Source organism: Apteryx mantelli, chromosome 8 (genome assembly GCF_036417845.1).
Source record: "Apteryx mantelli isolate bAptMan1 chromosome 8, bAptMan1.hap1, whole genome shotgun sequence".
NCBI lineage: Eukaryota > Metazoa > Chordata > Aves > Apterygiformes > Apterygidae > Apteryx > Apteryx mantelli.
The window spans coordinates 33,438,508-33,457,025 of NC_089985.1; the positions used below are offsets into that span (position 1 = coordinate 33,438,508).

The 18,518-nt window shown below is 40.8% G+C and overlaps 1 protein-coding gene across 2 annotated transcripts in view; it reads right to left on the reverse strand.

The window, feature by feature from the left end:
• Nucleotides 1-4,167: 4,167 nt before the first annotated feature.
• Nucleotides 4,168-18,518, reverse strand: part of TRABD2B (TraB domain containing 2B) — a 303,624-nt gene continuing 289,273 nt past the window's right edge. For both annotated transcript variants that reach the window (XM_013948453.2, XM_067300487.1), the window contains exon 7: nt 4,168-4,641. In XM_013948453.2, coding sequence (XP_013803907.2) covers nt 4,419-4,641 — 223 coding nt within the window. In that variant the 3' untranslated portion in view covers nt 4,168-4,418. The remainder of the gene's footprint in view (nt 4,642-18,518) is intronic.

Below are 18,518 nucleotides of genomic sequence, written 5' to 3' on the forward strand. Positions count from 1 at the left end.
TAATCAATGCACTGAATATAGATTAAGCACTCTGTCTCTCTCTCAGCAATCGTATATCAAAGAACTTGGATAAATATACAACTTCGTACTTTGGGTGTTCCTAAATTACACTGGAGCTTGGAGGAACAGGAAGGGAAGCTCAGCAAAGCAGATTTTTGACACCTGTATAAAGCACAGTTATCATAAATCGTGTTCATCATTTATTTCCAGAAGAGGTATTGCATTATTCAACAGCCTGAGGGATTGCAGAGAAACTACATCAGTCATAAAATATAATATACCTTCTGTCCCAGCTTACTAACTGGTTCTCCAAGTGGCAATGCGTGTTAATACAGCATCTCTAGTTAAACACAGGCAAGACAAGCATGAAAACAATGAAAGAGGTGAAAGTCAGTTCTGCTGCTGGTGGTAAAGGATATTTATTCCATCAGGGCAATAGCTTGGCAGATAATTAGTATTCATTTATAATGTTATAGTTGCATGTAATGTAAATTGTATCAGTGTTTGTTGTAGCTGAGGTTTCAGCTGCAAGAATGAATCATATGAACATTAAGCTTTGGATTCAACCATATCAAAATCATGTCCTTAACTGATAGGCATTGCATAAGTCTGTTGATTGTGTGTGTTTCCCACAGGTATATAGTATCACCAGTTTGCAGCTTTCATGTGAGATTTACCGGGCATGGATTTTTTATTTTTTTTTTTAACTCTCCTGCTCCTGGAATCTTGTGATTACATGGGAATCTTAGTTTTCCTTAGAAAGAAAGAAAACAGTCAGTTCCCAAGCAGCTTTAAGTGTCTAATGTCTTAAAAAACAGCAGAAAAAAACCTGAAGTCCCATGAACCTGGTAGCCAATTTTACTTTAAAAGTGTGTCACATCTGATGATAGACACTCTTCAAATTCGAGGGGAATATAATCATGTCATTGACCTGATCCACTTTATCGAAGGCGCATATATCTCTGCTAACTAGTATTAATGTATTTGAATTAATACTGGTCTGTCATGGCTGATTAATAAATATTCCATTTTATCTATCACAGTGAGGGTCTCATTTGCTGGTATTGATATGTTTACATACCATGGATTGAAAAAAGTTATCCTAAGTCATATTTTAGGGTAAGACAACAGAATAAAAGAAACATCTGGTTGGAAAACTGTGCTGAAGCCACTCATGCGGGGTTCCTGAACTACGTTCTATGGGAAGCTAGTTAATCTTGTATTGGAATTCCTTTCTCCTTAATGACTTTTACATAATAGCCATTGTTATTAGTATGAATTGGCCTTTAAAAGTGTGCGCGTGTCTTCTCCCCTGACCTGGAGGAAGCTCAGATGATCTAACTCTTAGTCAAGTGTGTTGACTCCAAACCCTGGAGACACCTTGCATTGAAACCCAGATCACAATATGAAGAACACTGGGCACCAGCGCAAGGGTAAATTCAGTGAGCTCCAGTGACATACATTCATTTCACAGGAATTACAGACATAATGCCTGAGTGCAAAACAAACTACAAGATACAGCAAAACATGCTGTGATATCCAAGCTAACGAGTATTTAATGTTGTTGTCCAATGGAGGAGTGACTCAGAAAAGCTCATCTGTAAGGCAGAGGTTTGTACAAGCAATAGCTAAGGGAAATTCTCTCGCACTCAGGAGATTTGCAGTCTAATTTAAGAGTGATGAACTGAGTGACCATGCTGTGTGGTATAATAATAGCTATGAACATAGAGATATCTGTGTGCTCCTTACATTCAAAAAAGCCCCACAAGCCTATGGAGAAGGCCACAGACTGGAAAAGAGTAGAATTAAGTTCCAGTCTTAGTCCTATTGGTAGTTCACCTCATGATCTTGGACAAATTGTTTCTGTTTTCTGCTCTTTTCTCTCGATCTTTATGTGGTCTTCTGTACTTAGACTGCAAGTTTTCCAACACCTGGAATTATTTCTGGGATGGTACCACAGAATCATTCCTGGATTCTATCAGATTATAACAAATAAAACATTCAATGGGTTTTTGGTTCATTGGCTGTTCCCTTTTATTATGTAACTTATCATCACTCTCAACATTTGCCTACCTTATTTCCAGTTCTATTTTTGTGAATAATACATAATAATTCTATTATAATTCAGTTCTGATCTCTGTCTTGAATAAAGCAAGAAAGCCAATCTTTTTCAAATGCATTAAGGTTGAATTTGAAGGTCTGTTAAGCCATTATATTCAAATGAAGGCATTTCTAGGGTAATAGCTCAAATAAAACTGAAGGTTCTCAAAATATGTTTCCAATATCCAGCCCAGTGCAATAAATATTATGCAAGGTGAATGGCTTCTGTCCAAAACTAACATCTCTAATCTTCTGCTAGCCAAAATACACAACACAAAAGTATGCACAGGACGTGCTTGAAGCTTGCATTTGGGGCAAAGCTCAAAGTTTTCCATTCAGCCTTATCAACTGTTGTGCTTGAAAATATTGGGATAGCCTATACCACTGTCTACTGTACCCACTTAAACTGACCACAAATCTATACATCCTTTTGCTAAAAATAAAGCAAAGGCTGGAGGTCATGTGTGCAGTAAGTCAAAAATAAGTTATATGTATTCTCCCTGGCCTTTTTAAAGCAATGAGTTAAGATGCATAATGGAAAAGCTCAATATTTCATCATGATTTCAAATAAAACCACGTGTCTTTTATATTCTGATTATTTTCTAACCTACTTTCCTGCATTAATTGGTATGGTGATAGAACAAACCATGAATCCTAAACCTTGACTCACCACATGCAGGCTTGAAGATTACATGGAATCATCTCCAGTCCTGGAGACCAAGCTTTAGGGCTGGTGGGAAAGTGACATGAAGGTTTTCTGTCAGACTGTTTTCAGTATTATTGTCATCATTATAATCTGAATTTTTTCATAAAGAAAAGAGTTTGCATACTAGTTTTCTGTTTTCTGAATCTTCTTTTCAACTAATATGTTTTCATCAAATATTTTGGATTTTTGTTTTGTAGATGACTTTTAGAAAAAAGACTATTTCAACCAAAAACTAATTTTCCATTTGAATCTCTTGTATCAAAAGGTGTTTTTCATCAAAGATGACCTGATGGGGAAGAAAAATCAACATGCTGTAATAAACACAGTAGCTTCTAAGCTGGATATGGCTTTTCCCCCAGATGTTCTTCATCTCAGTCATGAAAAGAAGCTTCTTGGACAGGGAAAAAGCTTTTCAGTGAGTGTAAGCTGTCATAACTTTTCCATATAAGTCAACAGAAGTACCAGTCTACAAATGGAGGAACTTTCTGTATGTCTCCATGACATAGGGCTTAACTCAATACCTGCTGTCTTGAACAAGCCATAATTCAGCACTGACGTACCAGCTCAGCATCATAATACAAGATGAAGATGAATTTCTAGACATGTTCTGCCCTCCAGGTTGCCCATTTATATTAACATAATGGGAGCAAAGAAGTTTTACAGATATTAGCAGGATACTACGTTTTTATACCCAACAGACAAACCAAGTTTGAGTCTCATTTATGCTGGGGAAAGCTGTAGGGTTGTGTTTATATAAGAGAGGGAGAGAGAAGAATTACTCCAGTAGAATTATTACAGAAATTTTTATTAAGAAAAAGGTGTCTTAATTTGAGTTAGCTAATTAATCCCAGGGCAAAGAGGGAAATTGGTAATTTTGTGATAAGTTAAATAGTTGAGTTAAAGACAACAGGGGAACTTAAAGTGTTATCTTGACTAATGACTTACTAAGTCACATGAAAATAACTGGGATTTTAGGTTGTAGTAGCTAACTTGAGATAAGAATTCACCTATTTTGCTAATGCAAATAGGCCACAGAGAGCAGCATCTGTTTTATTCACTATAAGTTATGCTAGTTAGAAATAAAAAAACCAAAAACAAAATAAAGAACTTCAGCAGAAATGTACTTACTGGACAGCTGCTGTAGAAAGTAATGGTTAGAGAAACATATAAGCCATTCATTGGGTGTCAGTTCAGACACTTGCAGAGTTGTCAGTTAGAAAACAAATATAGAAATATTAATTTATCTGTTTCACCATCACTACTGATTAATAGGGATGTTATTAACATATACAACAAGAAAAAAATAAGTTTACCAGTCGAATAAATACATTTTTTCTTTTTCTTTTTTTCTTTATATGAACATGTATATTTTACAAAACCCCATAGCACTATGGGAAATAAAGATCCTTCTACAAAAAGAAGATGTAAGTCAGTGTTACAATAAAGCTTTAGAGTTTCAAAATGTATCTGGGCAAAGAGACAAAATCAGCTAGAAGGCACTACTGATTCACTGAGAAGGTTCAGTTTGTAAATGTTGTTGTCATAACCTCCAATTCTTTCATAAATTATCTCTCTTCTCTATTCCAAGGGATTGCACGTAATACTAATGTGGTCAGGAAGGCTGCAGTAGATTCAGAAGAAAAGAAGCTATGGCCACACAGAAAGGAGAAGTTATTGATGGCCATAAAATGCTGGTTGAAGCTGAGCTTGTAGGCTGAGGCTGGGATGGGCGATCTGCACGTGGTTTCTGATCCAGCCGATTTGAAATCCAAATGGGAGGTTTGACTGTGATGTAGCCGTTGGTTATCCTGATATAGGAAGGCAATGTGGTGGTGCTAAAAGTAAACACAAGAGAAGGAAATTAAACAAGAAATCCTTTGTCTCTAGTCTGTGATCTGTCATTCTACATGGTAGTAACAATGACAAACAATAATTATATTATTTGCACACATTAGACATGGAGGGTAGATCTCCAAGGGCTAGTAAATGTGATGGTCTGGAAGCAAGGCCTGGTTCAGGAGGTCCTTCAGCTTCTGACTGCTGTAGACTATAACCAAAGGAGGGATCACTGCTGAAGTACTTAATCTCTTATCCTCTTTTCTTAAGCATCCACCACTGGCCAGCATCAGGAACTGGGATACAGATATCTTTGTGCTGACCCAGGATGACCCACTTTTTATATTCTTAGCTACATTCTTGCCACCAAAGATCTCAGAATTTGTCATGTCTCTTAGAGAGAAGAGCAGCTGCCTGTTCTCATTGAGGTCCTTGGTGAAGGCAAACTACTGAGCTTGCAAGAGAGACAGGAGGGGAGCCTTGGGTGCTGCCTCTGACAACTGGATACAGGTTTGGATAAGGACAGAAGGCTAGAAGGGCCCACCTGGATGGATCCCTAATCTAGCCTCTTGCAGTCTCATTTGCCTTGGACTACATGTTTAGTCCTGGAAGGGCCACAAAACATGCACTTCCCCTGTTTAGAAGCCATAAAGAATTTTCCAGGATCCCCTTACAAAACTGATAGCCTTGAGTGCAGAAGATCAAGCAGCTTCATTTTTCCCCCCTGCCTTTAAGATATTTTGAATCAAAACACAATGCCAAAAACAGATTCAGTATGAATTTTCCCTGGCTATGGCTTTGGCTCAATAGTGGTGTGATTGCCTATTGATTGAAGCTTGAGTTAGTACTTGATCTGAATGTGCAGGTAGGAATTCATCCCAAGTCTCATGACGCTGAAGGTCAAAAAGGTCCACGTACACTTGATTTGGAAGTTCTAAGTTGTAATCTCCATTTCATAAAATGCTTCCATTGCACCCAATACTGGATAATCAATAATCCATCCATTGTCACAGAGCAGCATAACTGAGCATGTAGAATGTGCAAGGTGGATTCTGGACTTAAGAGCAAGGCATTCTGCTTGAGAGCAAGGAGAAAAATGACAAGCGCCCCCAAAAGCAAGACATGACACTCCGATGAACAGACATGAACTGCAGATTCTCTGTGTTACTTTTAAAAAATCTTCCATAAGTGGATTTGGGGACACTGAAAATTATCCTTACATCATTTTTTGTGGGTTAAGAAGCAATGCAGTCCAATAAATATTTAGTTACAGTATCTGAGTTCCTGACCTTGGAGGAAAAGGACTACATCTTGCATAATATTAGATAAAAAGAACAATACCTTGCTCCAGATTCATGCACAGAAACAGAATTTAGTAGAAGTGAATGCTTTTGTCTTTTTCAGTCTAAGCAATAATAAAATGACACATGGCAGATGGTGATATTTAAGGTCATAGCTTTTAGGTCGGATGCTACAAAAGTGTAGAGTCGATCATAAATTGTCACAGGCACACAACATGTGAACAGACTGGTGTCCATCCAGAAGAAGGCACTGGTCAACATCATATCCAATGGACAATCATTGCACAAAAACTTAACCCCAGATTTTGGGATAATTCATTTCAGTACTTCCCTCATCCTTTATACTGTCGCCACATCTTCTGGGTGGGATAGTTGTTCTGTAGTTAGAAGTGATCTCAACTAATGTGCAATAAATTATAGTAAAAAGAAAAAGCGGTCTTTAAAACTAAAGGCATGGGAATTGCTTCATGGGAGCAGATAATCCATCTAACTAGTATTATGTCTTTGACAGTGAGAAGTGGTACATGTTCCAGGGAAATAAACTGCTGTAAATAGCGAAATCTGAAATCAAGTGATGCCAGAGAAAGCTCTTATCTAAATTCCTATAATGAGGGGTTGGTTTAGGTCTTTAATTGATGATACAAGACATTTAGCTTTAGAGCCTCTGCTATTGCATCAAGACCACTGCAGTCACATAATATAAAGAGTTGATCTCGGGTAAGCTAAGCTTGCTATTTCAAATCTGTCCAATGTTTTTGAGTGGTTAATTCAGTGCTGGCAGGAGTGATACCAGATAAGGGATTGTCTATTCTAGCTCCTGTAATATACGGAATATCAAGTATGAACTGCCTTCCCAAAGTCAGTACAAAGCCATCATTAAAGCATACCTCTGTCAAAAACTAGGCACTACATGCTGTGAGTAATTCAACAGAAATGCAGTCATGTGCCCACTTTTGATGCAGATCTGATTTATCCTGTTGAGTGATATGGTAGTGCATAAATCCGGCAATAATGATGGTGGGATCACAACTTGTTTTTACCCTGCACCAGTCTTCCGTAATGTAAGTAAGTGTGAGTAGATGCTTCTGTAGCTCTGTAATATTTACTGACAATTACAATTTTTTGCTAACTGTTATAAAGGCCATGTCTTGCTACACAGATTCACATCTATAATACAGTTGTTACTTTCCAGGGCATATATTAATAAAAATATATCAAAATGATGATCAATAATTTTTATATTAAGTCTAGCTTAGTCTAAGCAGAGCTTTTCAAAGTACTCCATGGGAGTTAGGAGCCAAATAGAATGTCTGCAGTATTTGGGTGCTTGAGTCTGCAGGAAATTTCTGCATCAGAATCATAAAGATTAATAGCGCTCAGCTGTGATAAGAGTCAAAGACCAGTTTTCAGACATGATTTAGGCTCAGGTTGCACATTACGACATCTGTGATTACAAAAACTTCCTACAGAGCCCTGGGAGCTGGTTCTGCTAAAAGATAATCCAAAAGCAAGAGAAGAATCCTTCATTTTCAATTTTATTTTCAAATGGGTTAGCTTCCCCAGTCTGGTTCATAATGCAACTGCTCAGCGTAGACACATCCAGTGCATGTGGTTCCAGGGCCATAATTAATGCTGTCAACTGGTTTTGCCACTTGGTGTTATCAAACCACAGCCTGAGATTTTCAGAAGCCTGCATATCAGGGAGACAAACTCCTGAATAGCCTACAGATAGATTTTTAAATATACTGAGGCGCTTTAAGAAGCCAGATGCATAGCTGCTTTTATGCTCTTGTGATCTTTATGTGAATATTTGCCACTTTACAGAACTACACAATTTAGCCCTAAATTAAATTTTAAACTGCAAGGAGGGTCTGGTTCTCAATTTCAATTTAAAAAAATGTTGCCAAAAATCCCTGTTGGTCTTGCAGTTTGGCTGTATTCTGCTCCTGACTCATTCTATGGGCTTGATCCTCCAGCGAAACTAAAATATCCATTGCACAGCAAACTGTCCTTTTTTGCACCTCGTGGAGGTATTGTGTGAGATGGCCGACAGGCGATGCAGGCTGGCTGGGGAATGCTTAAAAGGTGCATGAAGACATTCATCAGCCAGCTACCTCTAAGGGATTCCAAAAGCAGCCCTAAATCAACATTTTACATTTCTGTATGATGTGTTTCCACTTTCCAGTCAACTGCCAGGAGGATTTTGTTCCTTTTTGTTGATTTTTTTTCTCCCCTGGAAAAGATATTTTTTTTGAAAAGAAAACAATTTACTTAAATACCAGGGTTTCCTATAGAAAAAATTGAGAAGTGTTGACCATTCTTCAGTCAGTGAGGCTATTTTGGGTTTTCATCCCAAAACATTAGATTTCTATAAATGCTTCTTTGTTAATGTAGATATTGTTGGGGGGGAGGGTTGTTTGTTTTTAAAAAATCTTTAAGTGCTTTATGAGAGAAGAACAGTGTTTCCGTTAAGGTACTCAAGGCATGCTAATAGCAAATCAATCATATTTTGTCCATATTTCTTAAATATAACACTAGTTTTAGCACTTTAGCTTACTGCCAAGGCAGTTTAGAGATATTTAAAGAAAGAGAATGATCTCTTTTACCAAATGCTACAATCTCAGTGTAAAAACTTTGGTCCAAGTTTGTAGCTAGGCTTTTGCTACAGCAAATGGAGAGAGAAACCTCTCCACAAGGTGGTTCATCTCATTCCAGCATAGGTCTCTAAGTTGGTACTTACTGTGTCTGGGTGTCTTTCCCTTTCTATTGATTTTAGAGGGAGCCTAGACAGCCAGATTATATTACAGGCTGATCTTACAGGTGGCCCAGGTGAGAGGAGATGATGACATCTCTAAACTCCCTCTGAGCGCACTTGCATGTGGACATAGAATCTTGTTGACCCTCAGACTTTCCCTAAGCCTGAAAGCAGAAGCAGAGTCCCTTGACCTCAACTGGAAACTTTCCATTGTCCTTAGGGAAGTTTTGATCATTCCTGAAATTTACACAAATAAATAATAATAAAAAAAAATGAATCACAGATCTCAGGGATAACAATCTAAATTATCATCACGCCTCCTCTTGCCAGCCCAGGATATTCCATGTTTGTCTTTTGGGTCTGATAAAAATATCTTTAAAAAAAACATTACACATGGTTTGTGATGAACAGGCAACCACTGGCTCCACTGTTCAAATGCCTATTTTTTGCTTCTGTGTATGGGATTGTTTTAGAAATTTGGAAGACTCCAGGTATCTTTTAGCCAAATGACCTGCAGTATCATATTCATGAGCTTGTACTTTTGATCAGATAATAGGGCAGTTTTTCAAATCAGTGCATTAGTCATACATTGTCTTACCATCATTAGAACTTGTAAAACTCTCCCAAAAAACAGGGCCCCAGGCAAATGCTTTGTGAACAGACCCTACTGACTCCAATTACATGATGCAAGTCCTCTACACCGGGGGCACGTTGAAGCACCTTGATGAATAGGGAGCATTTTAAAATTGAAAAATAAAACAAACACGCATGCAACCCTTCGGGCGAATTCTGCTCTGGTTTGGCTTGTGAGGACTTTGCAAGGAATTTGCAAATAATTTTTGCTGTGACTCAGTTTATCCTTAAAAGCAGGGGCACATTTGACCACATGACACCACAGCAGAATCACAGAAGATAAAGCCAGGAGGGACCTTCCAGCCCATCTGTCCCAAAGACAGGAACAAGATCTAAACCCTTGCTGACATGTATGTCTAACCTCTTCTTCAAAAAACCTACAATAATAGCAATTCCAGAGTCTCTGCAGACATCTATTCCAGCATTTTACCAACCTTGACATCCAAAATTACTGCCTAATGTTTCACCAAATCTCCCTTGCTACAGTGTAAGTTCGTGACTTCTCCTGTCCCCATGGACAGGTTTATTCCTTTCCTCTTCTCAGCAGCCTTTCACATATTTTGAAGACTTTTAACCATGTTTCACTACTCAGTCTTCTCTCATTTAAACAGTGCCCTCAGCCTTCCTCCACAAGTCCTCATGTTCGTGCCCTCCATCCTCTTTGCTCTTTTCTCCCCTGAGCCTTTCTAGTTGCTCCATGTCTTCTCTGAAGTGCTGCCCGAACCTGGAAGCAGTATGTCTAGCTGAGATATTATCAGCCCTATACTTTGCACAGTCTCTATCCCTGCCTCTCTATCTGTAAAGCAAAAGAAAGCATATGAAAAGTTCTGACTCCGATTAGGAGTCACGTATCTCATATGCTACCTGTCTGTGATCTCTAGGAAGATTCACCACTTTTTTGCCTGTAAGTCTTTATGCTCTCTCCAACTCTTCTGAAGTTGATGGAAAATTGAATGTGCATTGAGGAAGTGAAGACTGGATGAATTACAGTGCTATTTCTATGCATTTTTAATCTGCTGCCATGTTTCAGTCCCAATATTGTTACTGTTCAGGGTGGAGGAAGTGTTTTTTAAAGCATAACTTCCAAAGTGTTTGGGGGATTTTTATGGCTCAAAGGAGCTATATAAACACATGACAACTATTTCTAATAAATGTAAACAAGTGTGGACTCAGCCAGCCTTTCTTACAACAGCATCAGATGAAAGAAGCTTATCCGAACCATGTGCCAGCCTAGACTGATCCTTGAAAAAAGGCATTTTTCAGTGAAAAACCTAAAAAGCTAGTAAACTGGAATAAAATTTTTGAGTAAATACAATAATGACTGTTTTGCATTTGTGATTTGATGTTAACCTTATGATGGTTGTTTTTTTAAAATGATATTAAGCATATGCTTCCTGTTTCTTTTCAAACAAAATTTACCCTATTTTTTTCCTTTCATTTAATGAACAGATGTGAAAGGAGTTGATCACATTATTTTTCTGGTGATCAGAAATAATGTCCTGCCAGTGAAGACAATTATTCTTGTAACTAACCAGCCCTATTTGTGTCACCAAAAGTTATTAGTCAAAACTTGAAAAAAACATCTGCTTAAAGCACTGGGACCAACCAGTTGCATTGTGTAAACTAGCTGGTTGGCAAGAAGTCTGACCACACTTCTGAAAAAAAAAAGAATAGGTAATGAACCTAGAGGAAAAAAGTGCAAGCTGGAAGGAAAAGAGAAGCACACTAAAAAAAAAAAAAAAATCACACTAGAATTAAGTTAGAAAGTTTTAACTGTGAAGACCCTTAGAGTAACTTCTTAAAGGGAATGTAGCATCTCCATCTCCTGAAATTTTCAGATTAGGATTTGATGCTTCTGAAAGGAATTCTTTCATTCAGCACAGGTTGTAATTCCTCAAGATTTATATCTCTCTTCTTCACTGCCTTCCTTATGAACACTATTCTTGAAGCCTGGGGGATCAATCCTGCAAGGTGCTGAGTCTCCTGGTCCCAAACGAGCAGGACACTAAGCACTACAAGCACATGAATGGTTCCAGTGAGGGTAGTATTCGCATACCTACAACTCAGCACATGCTAAAGCCCTTTGTGGGATCAAGGCCAAGAGGCTCATGCTTTCACAAGGTTCAGTTCATTAAAAAAAAATAAAAATCCAACCTGGATCTGATTAAGGAATCCGGTTTTGGTCCAGAGGAGGCCACTACTCATTCGCAGTAGTATAGTAACTGCCTTTGCATGTCTGAATGAGTGAGCAATATCACTCATTGGTTTCTGGCCAACGGAGAAGACAGGGGATGTGCCAAATAAGAGCCTTATCTCTATTATTTTCTATTTGCCTCAAGGTTATTGGGAGTCCAGATCTCTGGCCACTTTCCACACTACAAGAATCCCCACTGTCCGCAAGCAGCGCTGTGTCAGACCAACAGAGCCACACTTGCAGCCACGCTATTGATAGAGGGTTCAGGCAACAACATTGGGAGCCTTTCAACAACCTGCCGCTGTTGATAAGAGCTTTCCTTTCGAAAAGACGCAAATGGGAACCACATTCCCACCTGAAAGGAACTTCGAGCTCTGATCCAGCTTTATTTCAGCATCCTGGCTGCTCCAGAGACTGACAGCAAGCAATTCCCCTCCTTGAAGCGGGCACTTGTGAGCCTCTGACCCACATGCAGAAGCAAAGGGCAGGATGTGCCTGCTGATAGCAGTCTATTTATTCCCTCAGCCCTGCTCTTTGTTATGGCCATGTCTGCCACAGCTTATCTGCAGGAGAAAGAAGAGGGTACAGAAGGGAATGAGGGAAGAGGAAGCACAGGTTTCACAAGGAAATGGCTCTGAAAGGACAGAAAGCACAAGCATGCCAGGACTCTGAGCCGTTCTGCTGACGTGTGCTTAACACGTGGCAGAGTGTGGCACCAGTGGCAGGGTGCACCTTGGGAACCAGGCCCTGAGGCAGGGAGCAGGACACTGCACACAACGATGGGGCACTTGGAGGCAAAGGGAAGCAACACGAGGCATCTTTGCCTCCCGAACAGGCAGGACCAAAGCTGTTAGCAGAAGCTACAAAAGTGCCACCAATGAGAATCATGCAGCATCCTTTAGAAGCCCTTGGCATTAACAGGGTTCAAAGGGTGGGATTAATTGTAGCTATATCAGATTCAGGCATGTAGTCTGAGGTATTCATCTGTGTTAGCTCTATAGTTTGTGAAGAATGAGAGGTCTCCAGAGGACAATCCATCCCTCCCAAAGGCATGTCTCCAAGGTAGGTGAGATGAGCTGTTTTCTGAAGATCTCTATCTATCTCTGAAATTCAGGTCTTCTGAATCCTGGCCAAGTTCCTAGCCCAGTAAGGGCTTTGACTGGTAAGGATCGGTTAATGTAGTCTTTCCTAAACTGGGATGGGGCTGCAGGGTGGGAAAGAGGAAACTGCTGATTCTGCAGCACATAAAGCAGCGTCTGGCTGAGATGCAGCTCCCCTCCCCGGTCCTAGGGGCCCGCCTGCAACAGCCCCCCGACACGGCACAGCAGTGGCACAGGCCTGCGAAGCTGCGGCATGTCCCTTTTACTTCAGGGCTCAGTCCTAGGGACCTCTGGGGTTTGACAAGAAGGAGGAGATGGTGGCTCACACGGCCCAGCAGCTCCAGGGAGGCCACACTGGCGTAAGCAGGAGGCTCAACTTCCAATTGTAGATCAAATGCCTCTGGCCCAGTTTCGGACCCCTCTCTGGATGGGCAGCAGGCTAGGGGCCCGGAGACTTGCTTCTCATCCCTGTGTCACCCACGGATGAACCGTCGAAACCTGATTAAATCACTTTGCTTCTGTTTCTCCCCCGGCTCTGATCTGAGCCAAGACCTTAAAGTGTTACTGTGACACCACCAGTGTTAACTGAACGCGAAGCATTTCACAGGCTCTCTCAGAGATTTGCAGCTCCCAGCTGCCCACACCACCTGGAAAATACCTTCGTGATGACAAATTTGGCCCTGGAGCCAAGCACCCAAGAGAAGAGAGTTACATTTACTTGCAGCACAGCTGAATGCTACAGAGAAATCCTAAAACGCAGAGCACCTTTCAGGTCACTGATGGGAAACTGCTAAAGCCACGTGTGTCTGTGACATGGGGCCAGAGGAGGGGATGGGGCTGGGACAGGAAGGGCCTGGGCCTCTCTCACAGAGGTGGTGAGGATTGCCATGATGGAGACTAGGGGAAAGAGGAGGAAAGAAGCTTTCTGCCACAGTGACGCAGCCTGTGTGTCTCCTGGGCATGGGGATGGAGCGGTGGGAAGTGGGCTGCGGGGATGGGTTTAGCAGGTATGTTGGGAACATATTAGAAACACGTCCTGCACAGCCCAACTTTTCTGTGGCCCCCTTTTCTGAACCAAACTTCCAGAGTATGGGGAAGCTTCTTGCACCTCATGGTCAGGTTGAGCTTCCCCCATCCCAAGAGGAGACTGTGTAGATTCCTGTTCAACCCTCTGCCCTGAAATACCTCAGGAAAACCCTGCAAGCATCTCACCCCCAAATCCTGCACCCACACATGTGTCAGTGGGAGAATCAGGCCCACCACTCCTTTTCAGACAACTGTAGAATGGTGTAAAAACACAGAACGCTGTAAAAACCAATAACCTTTGAAGCACACCCTCTGAGTAATTACCCCATTCCCATCTAATGACTTAAAGATGTTATATTCCTCTCTGATTTGGCAACAACAAAGATTTCAACCTTATTAAAACCAGCCTGTCAGGAAACTACATGTCATCCTTAAAAAAAAAAAAAAAGAAAAGGAAAAAAAAGAAATGAAATTCTTTAAAATCCCTGTGAACAATAATTCAAGATACTGTAGCTGAAGAACCATGATTTGTTGTAGAGTGTCTGGGTGGTCCTGAGGCAGGAGATGACAACATTAGCTCTTTCCTTTGCCCTTTTAAGCAATGCTTTGATGATTCTCTAATATCCTAAGCGTATCCCCCAGTGATTTTGTCCTGGGACGAGGCAATCACAGAGCTGGGATAATGCATCCCAGTTTTACCCAGGGCCTCGCCCTTGCTAACATGGGATACTTCAGAGCCCTTTGTTTCGCCAATTGTGTACAGACATCTGAGCCAGGGTGTCTTTAAGAGAGAGTCTAAATAGTCTAAATAGTGATGTGGGCTCAAAAACATCCACATCCACATCCACATCCACATCCACAAACTCGTCCTTACTCTCTGCACACATCTGGTTGTGTACCTGATTTCTATGTGCAATTACTGCACTCATAATCATGGTTCAAATAACCAAATACTTATTTCACTGGTCATTGGAAAGATAATGATCATAGTTATTATAGCCAAAGTAAGCAAAAACATCAAGGGTGCACACACAGATGACCTTAGTATTGTAAAAATCTCACCAGTGATGTCATATTCCAAATTTTTGGGACAACCAGCCGGCATACAAAATGTAAAGGGAAATGCAGTGGGTTTTTCATTTGCTGGGGCCTGCAGTCAGGTGGTTTTGAACCAAATCCCAAACATGAGCTGAATATATGCCTTTTGTCCACATTTTGCAAACTGGCTGATCTCACTAAAACAGCCCCCGCCAAAACAATTCACATTTTTCAGGTGGTCAAAATCATAATCCACATTTTATGTCTTGGGCTCAACCTTTCAATTAATTAGAAACAGAGTGAGGAGGTCTGCCCTCTGCTTTGCAGGCTCAAGTGTTTGTTTGGTATTGTGTGGGCCCTATGGCTCAAATATTTTTTGCAGATGCACAGCATTAACCATGCATGTTTAGATGTGCTTAGGGAACACATACATTCATAGAGATGTATATATTTGACCTTGTCACTTTCTTGTTAAACACTGTAAAAGATATCGACTTTCCCCTCCAGATTTTAAAATGATTTAGAATAGCCAGTGCTGGGGAAATACCTAAAACATCCTGTCAAATTAGGTATTTTCTCCAAGACTGTTCTCTAAGACACACAATTATTTCAGCTAAGAAGATGCCTGTGCAATGTATTAAGGAACAGAACGAACAACCAAAATATAAACTGGCTTAAATGGATGTCTAATGTACTGCATTTTTCCATTTGATTTTAATTTTCTTTTTCCTTCTCCCTGTTCTTTTTCCATCTCCGTGTAGCAGTTTTTCTCTCCGCTTAGTCTGTATCACATTTTTCTCTCTAATTCATTGGGCTTCCTTTCCTGCTCATTGCTTGTATTTTTCCAGAGTCTCTCTTAATAAGAATAATTAAGGTTGGGTCAGATCTTTGAACCTGTTATTCAGAGCAGTATTGAATTCAAGCTTGTTCCGTTGAACAAAAGCACTGGCTTCTTTTTCTTTCCAACAGACTCACTCTTGAAATAAAGAAGGTTCATAGGGCGTATCTACCAGGCAGAAATGCGAAGAACATTAAATTGCTGGATTGCCCACAAGGCTTGTGCTTCTTTCTGCTTCTTATAAAGCAACTATGGTAATACCAGCCACAGCATAACATCTCCCTCTCCAAACACGTGCAAAGCAAAGTACCCCCTTGGAAGCCTGGAGATGCCACTGCTGTCTCACAAAAAGCCCCTCGACGGCCTGAGGGGCTGGAAAGGCTGCAAAAGCTTTCCCTGCCGGTGTCACAACCAGGACCCTAAAGCGTGTCCATAGAACCGAGCCAAAGAATTTGTGTGCATGGGCTGAACCATTGCTCTCCCTGATAGGGCTATGTGAGGCATCCTAGACATTCAGCAGCTCACGAGAAACAGACTTGGCTCCCTTGCTTTCCAACTTAAAGGGCTCTTATCACAGGTATAATGCTCACTTTGTTCACTTAAGTTTTTCAGGAATTGTAAAGAGGAGATGCGAGTGAAATCGGAATTTGGCCTGGCATTTTCATAATTGCAGGAACCCGGCCTTTATAGTATTAAAAACATATGAATTTAAATAAATCCTACTTGTCCTTCACCCCAGTGAGCAACTGGACTTAGACCACAGCTGCCCTTTGGGGTCTGGCTGGGTTTCAGCATGCCACGCAGCCTGTGTTGCTGGGCGCGCTGGGGAATCAGATCGCCTCTCCTGTTTCGTTCTGCAGTGAATCTGCCTTCTACGATAAACCTACTATCACAGTCTAACCATGGCTGAACCCACTGTTAGAAACCAACTGCCCACCACAACAGTAATGTCATCTTCTTCTCTGTCATACTTTTTTTCTCTTAAATTCACAGGGCTGGAAACTCACTACTCAGAAGAATAGTAGAACCAGAAAAAAAACCACAGGTCCTTTGACTGCTTTATCTACAAGATCACAGGGCCTTGAAAACAGCTGTGTTTCTCCATCTTGGTTTGCCATTTCCCATCTTTAAGGAAAAAAAATAATACCCCAAAACAACAGCAAAACACCAGGATGATGTTGCAGGACTGTGAATAAAAATTCAACTTTCATATACCATGGGTTGATCACCTGAACATTTGTACTCCTTCCTTCTCATTCGAAACCTTTTTCTTTTCCTTTGGGCTAGCTTTGACAGTTTTGCCAGCGCATTTCTACAGAGTTTTAAAGAGATTTCTTTTTCTTTATGGTAGCCCAAGTGCCTTCACTGGGAAATGAAGTCCCCTCTAAAGAAGAGAATAATACCCACATTTGGCTATTTGAACAGTACTGTGGGCTCTACATGGTGGACACAAATTTTGGAGTCTAAATGTGGAGCTGACTCATCCCCACACACGCTTGTTTTAGTGAAAACACAACACTTGCTAAAGGAGAACCTCATTTTGCATCAAGTACTGGGATTTAGGGGGAGCAGGTGCTTTACTACGTACTTCTGCATTTAAGAAATCCAACTCACCCAGGGCATAAGTCCACTCAGCACTTCTTCAGGTGTCTGGAACTGCAGCCAGCCTTGTAAGCTTAACACATGCCACGCTCTCTTCATCCACCCCAAACAGCAGGGTAAAAGTGCTACTGTGCATTGAATTTTCTTTGACTCTTAAACAAGACAACTTATTTTTCAGCTGAGTGAAAGTGAAGAGTTTTGTAGAGCTGTGTTAAAGTGCATTTCAGATTTAGATGAATTCCATTTACTTAAGGGTACTGACTGCATTTTCCATTCTTATCTGCTTGATAGGAGACAGAAATACAGCTTTCTTTTTTTGTCTGTGATAGAGAATATGCCATGAAGAGTCATAGTTAAAGGCTCCAAGAAGCCAATTCTCAGAACATCTGGCTAGTGAAAGCCCTGGATATGGAAAATATAAATGTCAAGGCTCATATTTATAAATTGGAAGGGCCATCACAACATCTGCTAACAAGCTTTCTTCCAGAGCCCATTTGCTGTACATGGTTATTCAGAGGCAACAATAAACATGCGCATGGATCACATGCACGGTCTGCCCTTTCTTTCAGTCGCTGAAGGAACACACACTCCACTAACACACAAATGCTCTGTTCTCACAACACAGAAATACAAGTGTTTGCAAACCTCACAGCAAAGCCTCTTGCACACCAGATCACAGTGGGATACACTGCTGAAACAGATGAAAAATAGCCTGAGAAAAAGCCTTGCATTAACACACAAGGCAGTCAAACTCATTTAGTGTTAACTCTTTCAGTGGAATAAGTCCCCTCCCTCTTTTTTGCCCCTCTCGACAGGAGACAGTTTGTGCTACAGGTCCAATCCTGAACCCTAATTTTTATTATTGCGTGGTTGTGGATGGGACTCTCAGGACTTAAATAGGGTCTAATTCATTCAATTGTGGTAGCTTAATATCAACATTAAAACAAGCTGTAGGTAAAATAAACTTACTTCCCCATTTATACCCTCAGGCAACTTTCCTCCAGCTTGGTGCCAACTGTAAGTGCATTTCTGACCCTTGAGAAATAAAAAATTGAATCCAACGCATAAGCATAAAGGTTTTGCTAATGACTTCATTATTGTAGGCGTCTAGACCACAGTTCACAGGGGCAAAGGTTAAACCCACGTTGCATAAAGAGTAGCCCTGAATTTCCTTTATGGACCGTCCTGGCAACAGGACCTCAATACGGTCACGGCGAATGCAGGCCCCAAGCACTCCCGGCATGGGCCACGCTCACAGAGACTGTCCAAGAGGCAGCCAAGTTGTCAAGAGGAGGAAGAGCGTCATGAGAAAGAGCATGGATTTCTTTATGATGACCATGAATTTACCAATGAATAATTACAGCCAATGCTGCCTGTCTTGCCCAGTCA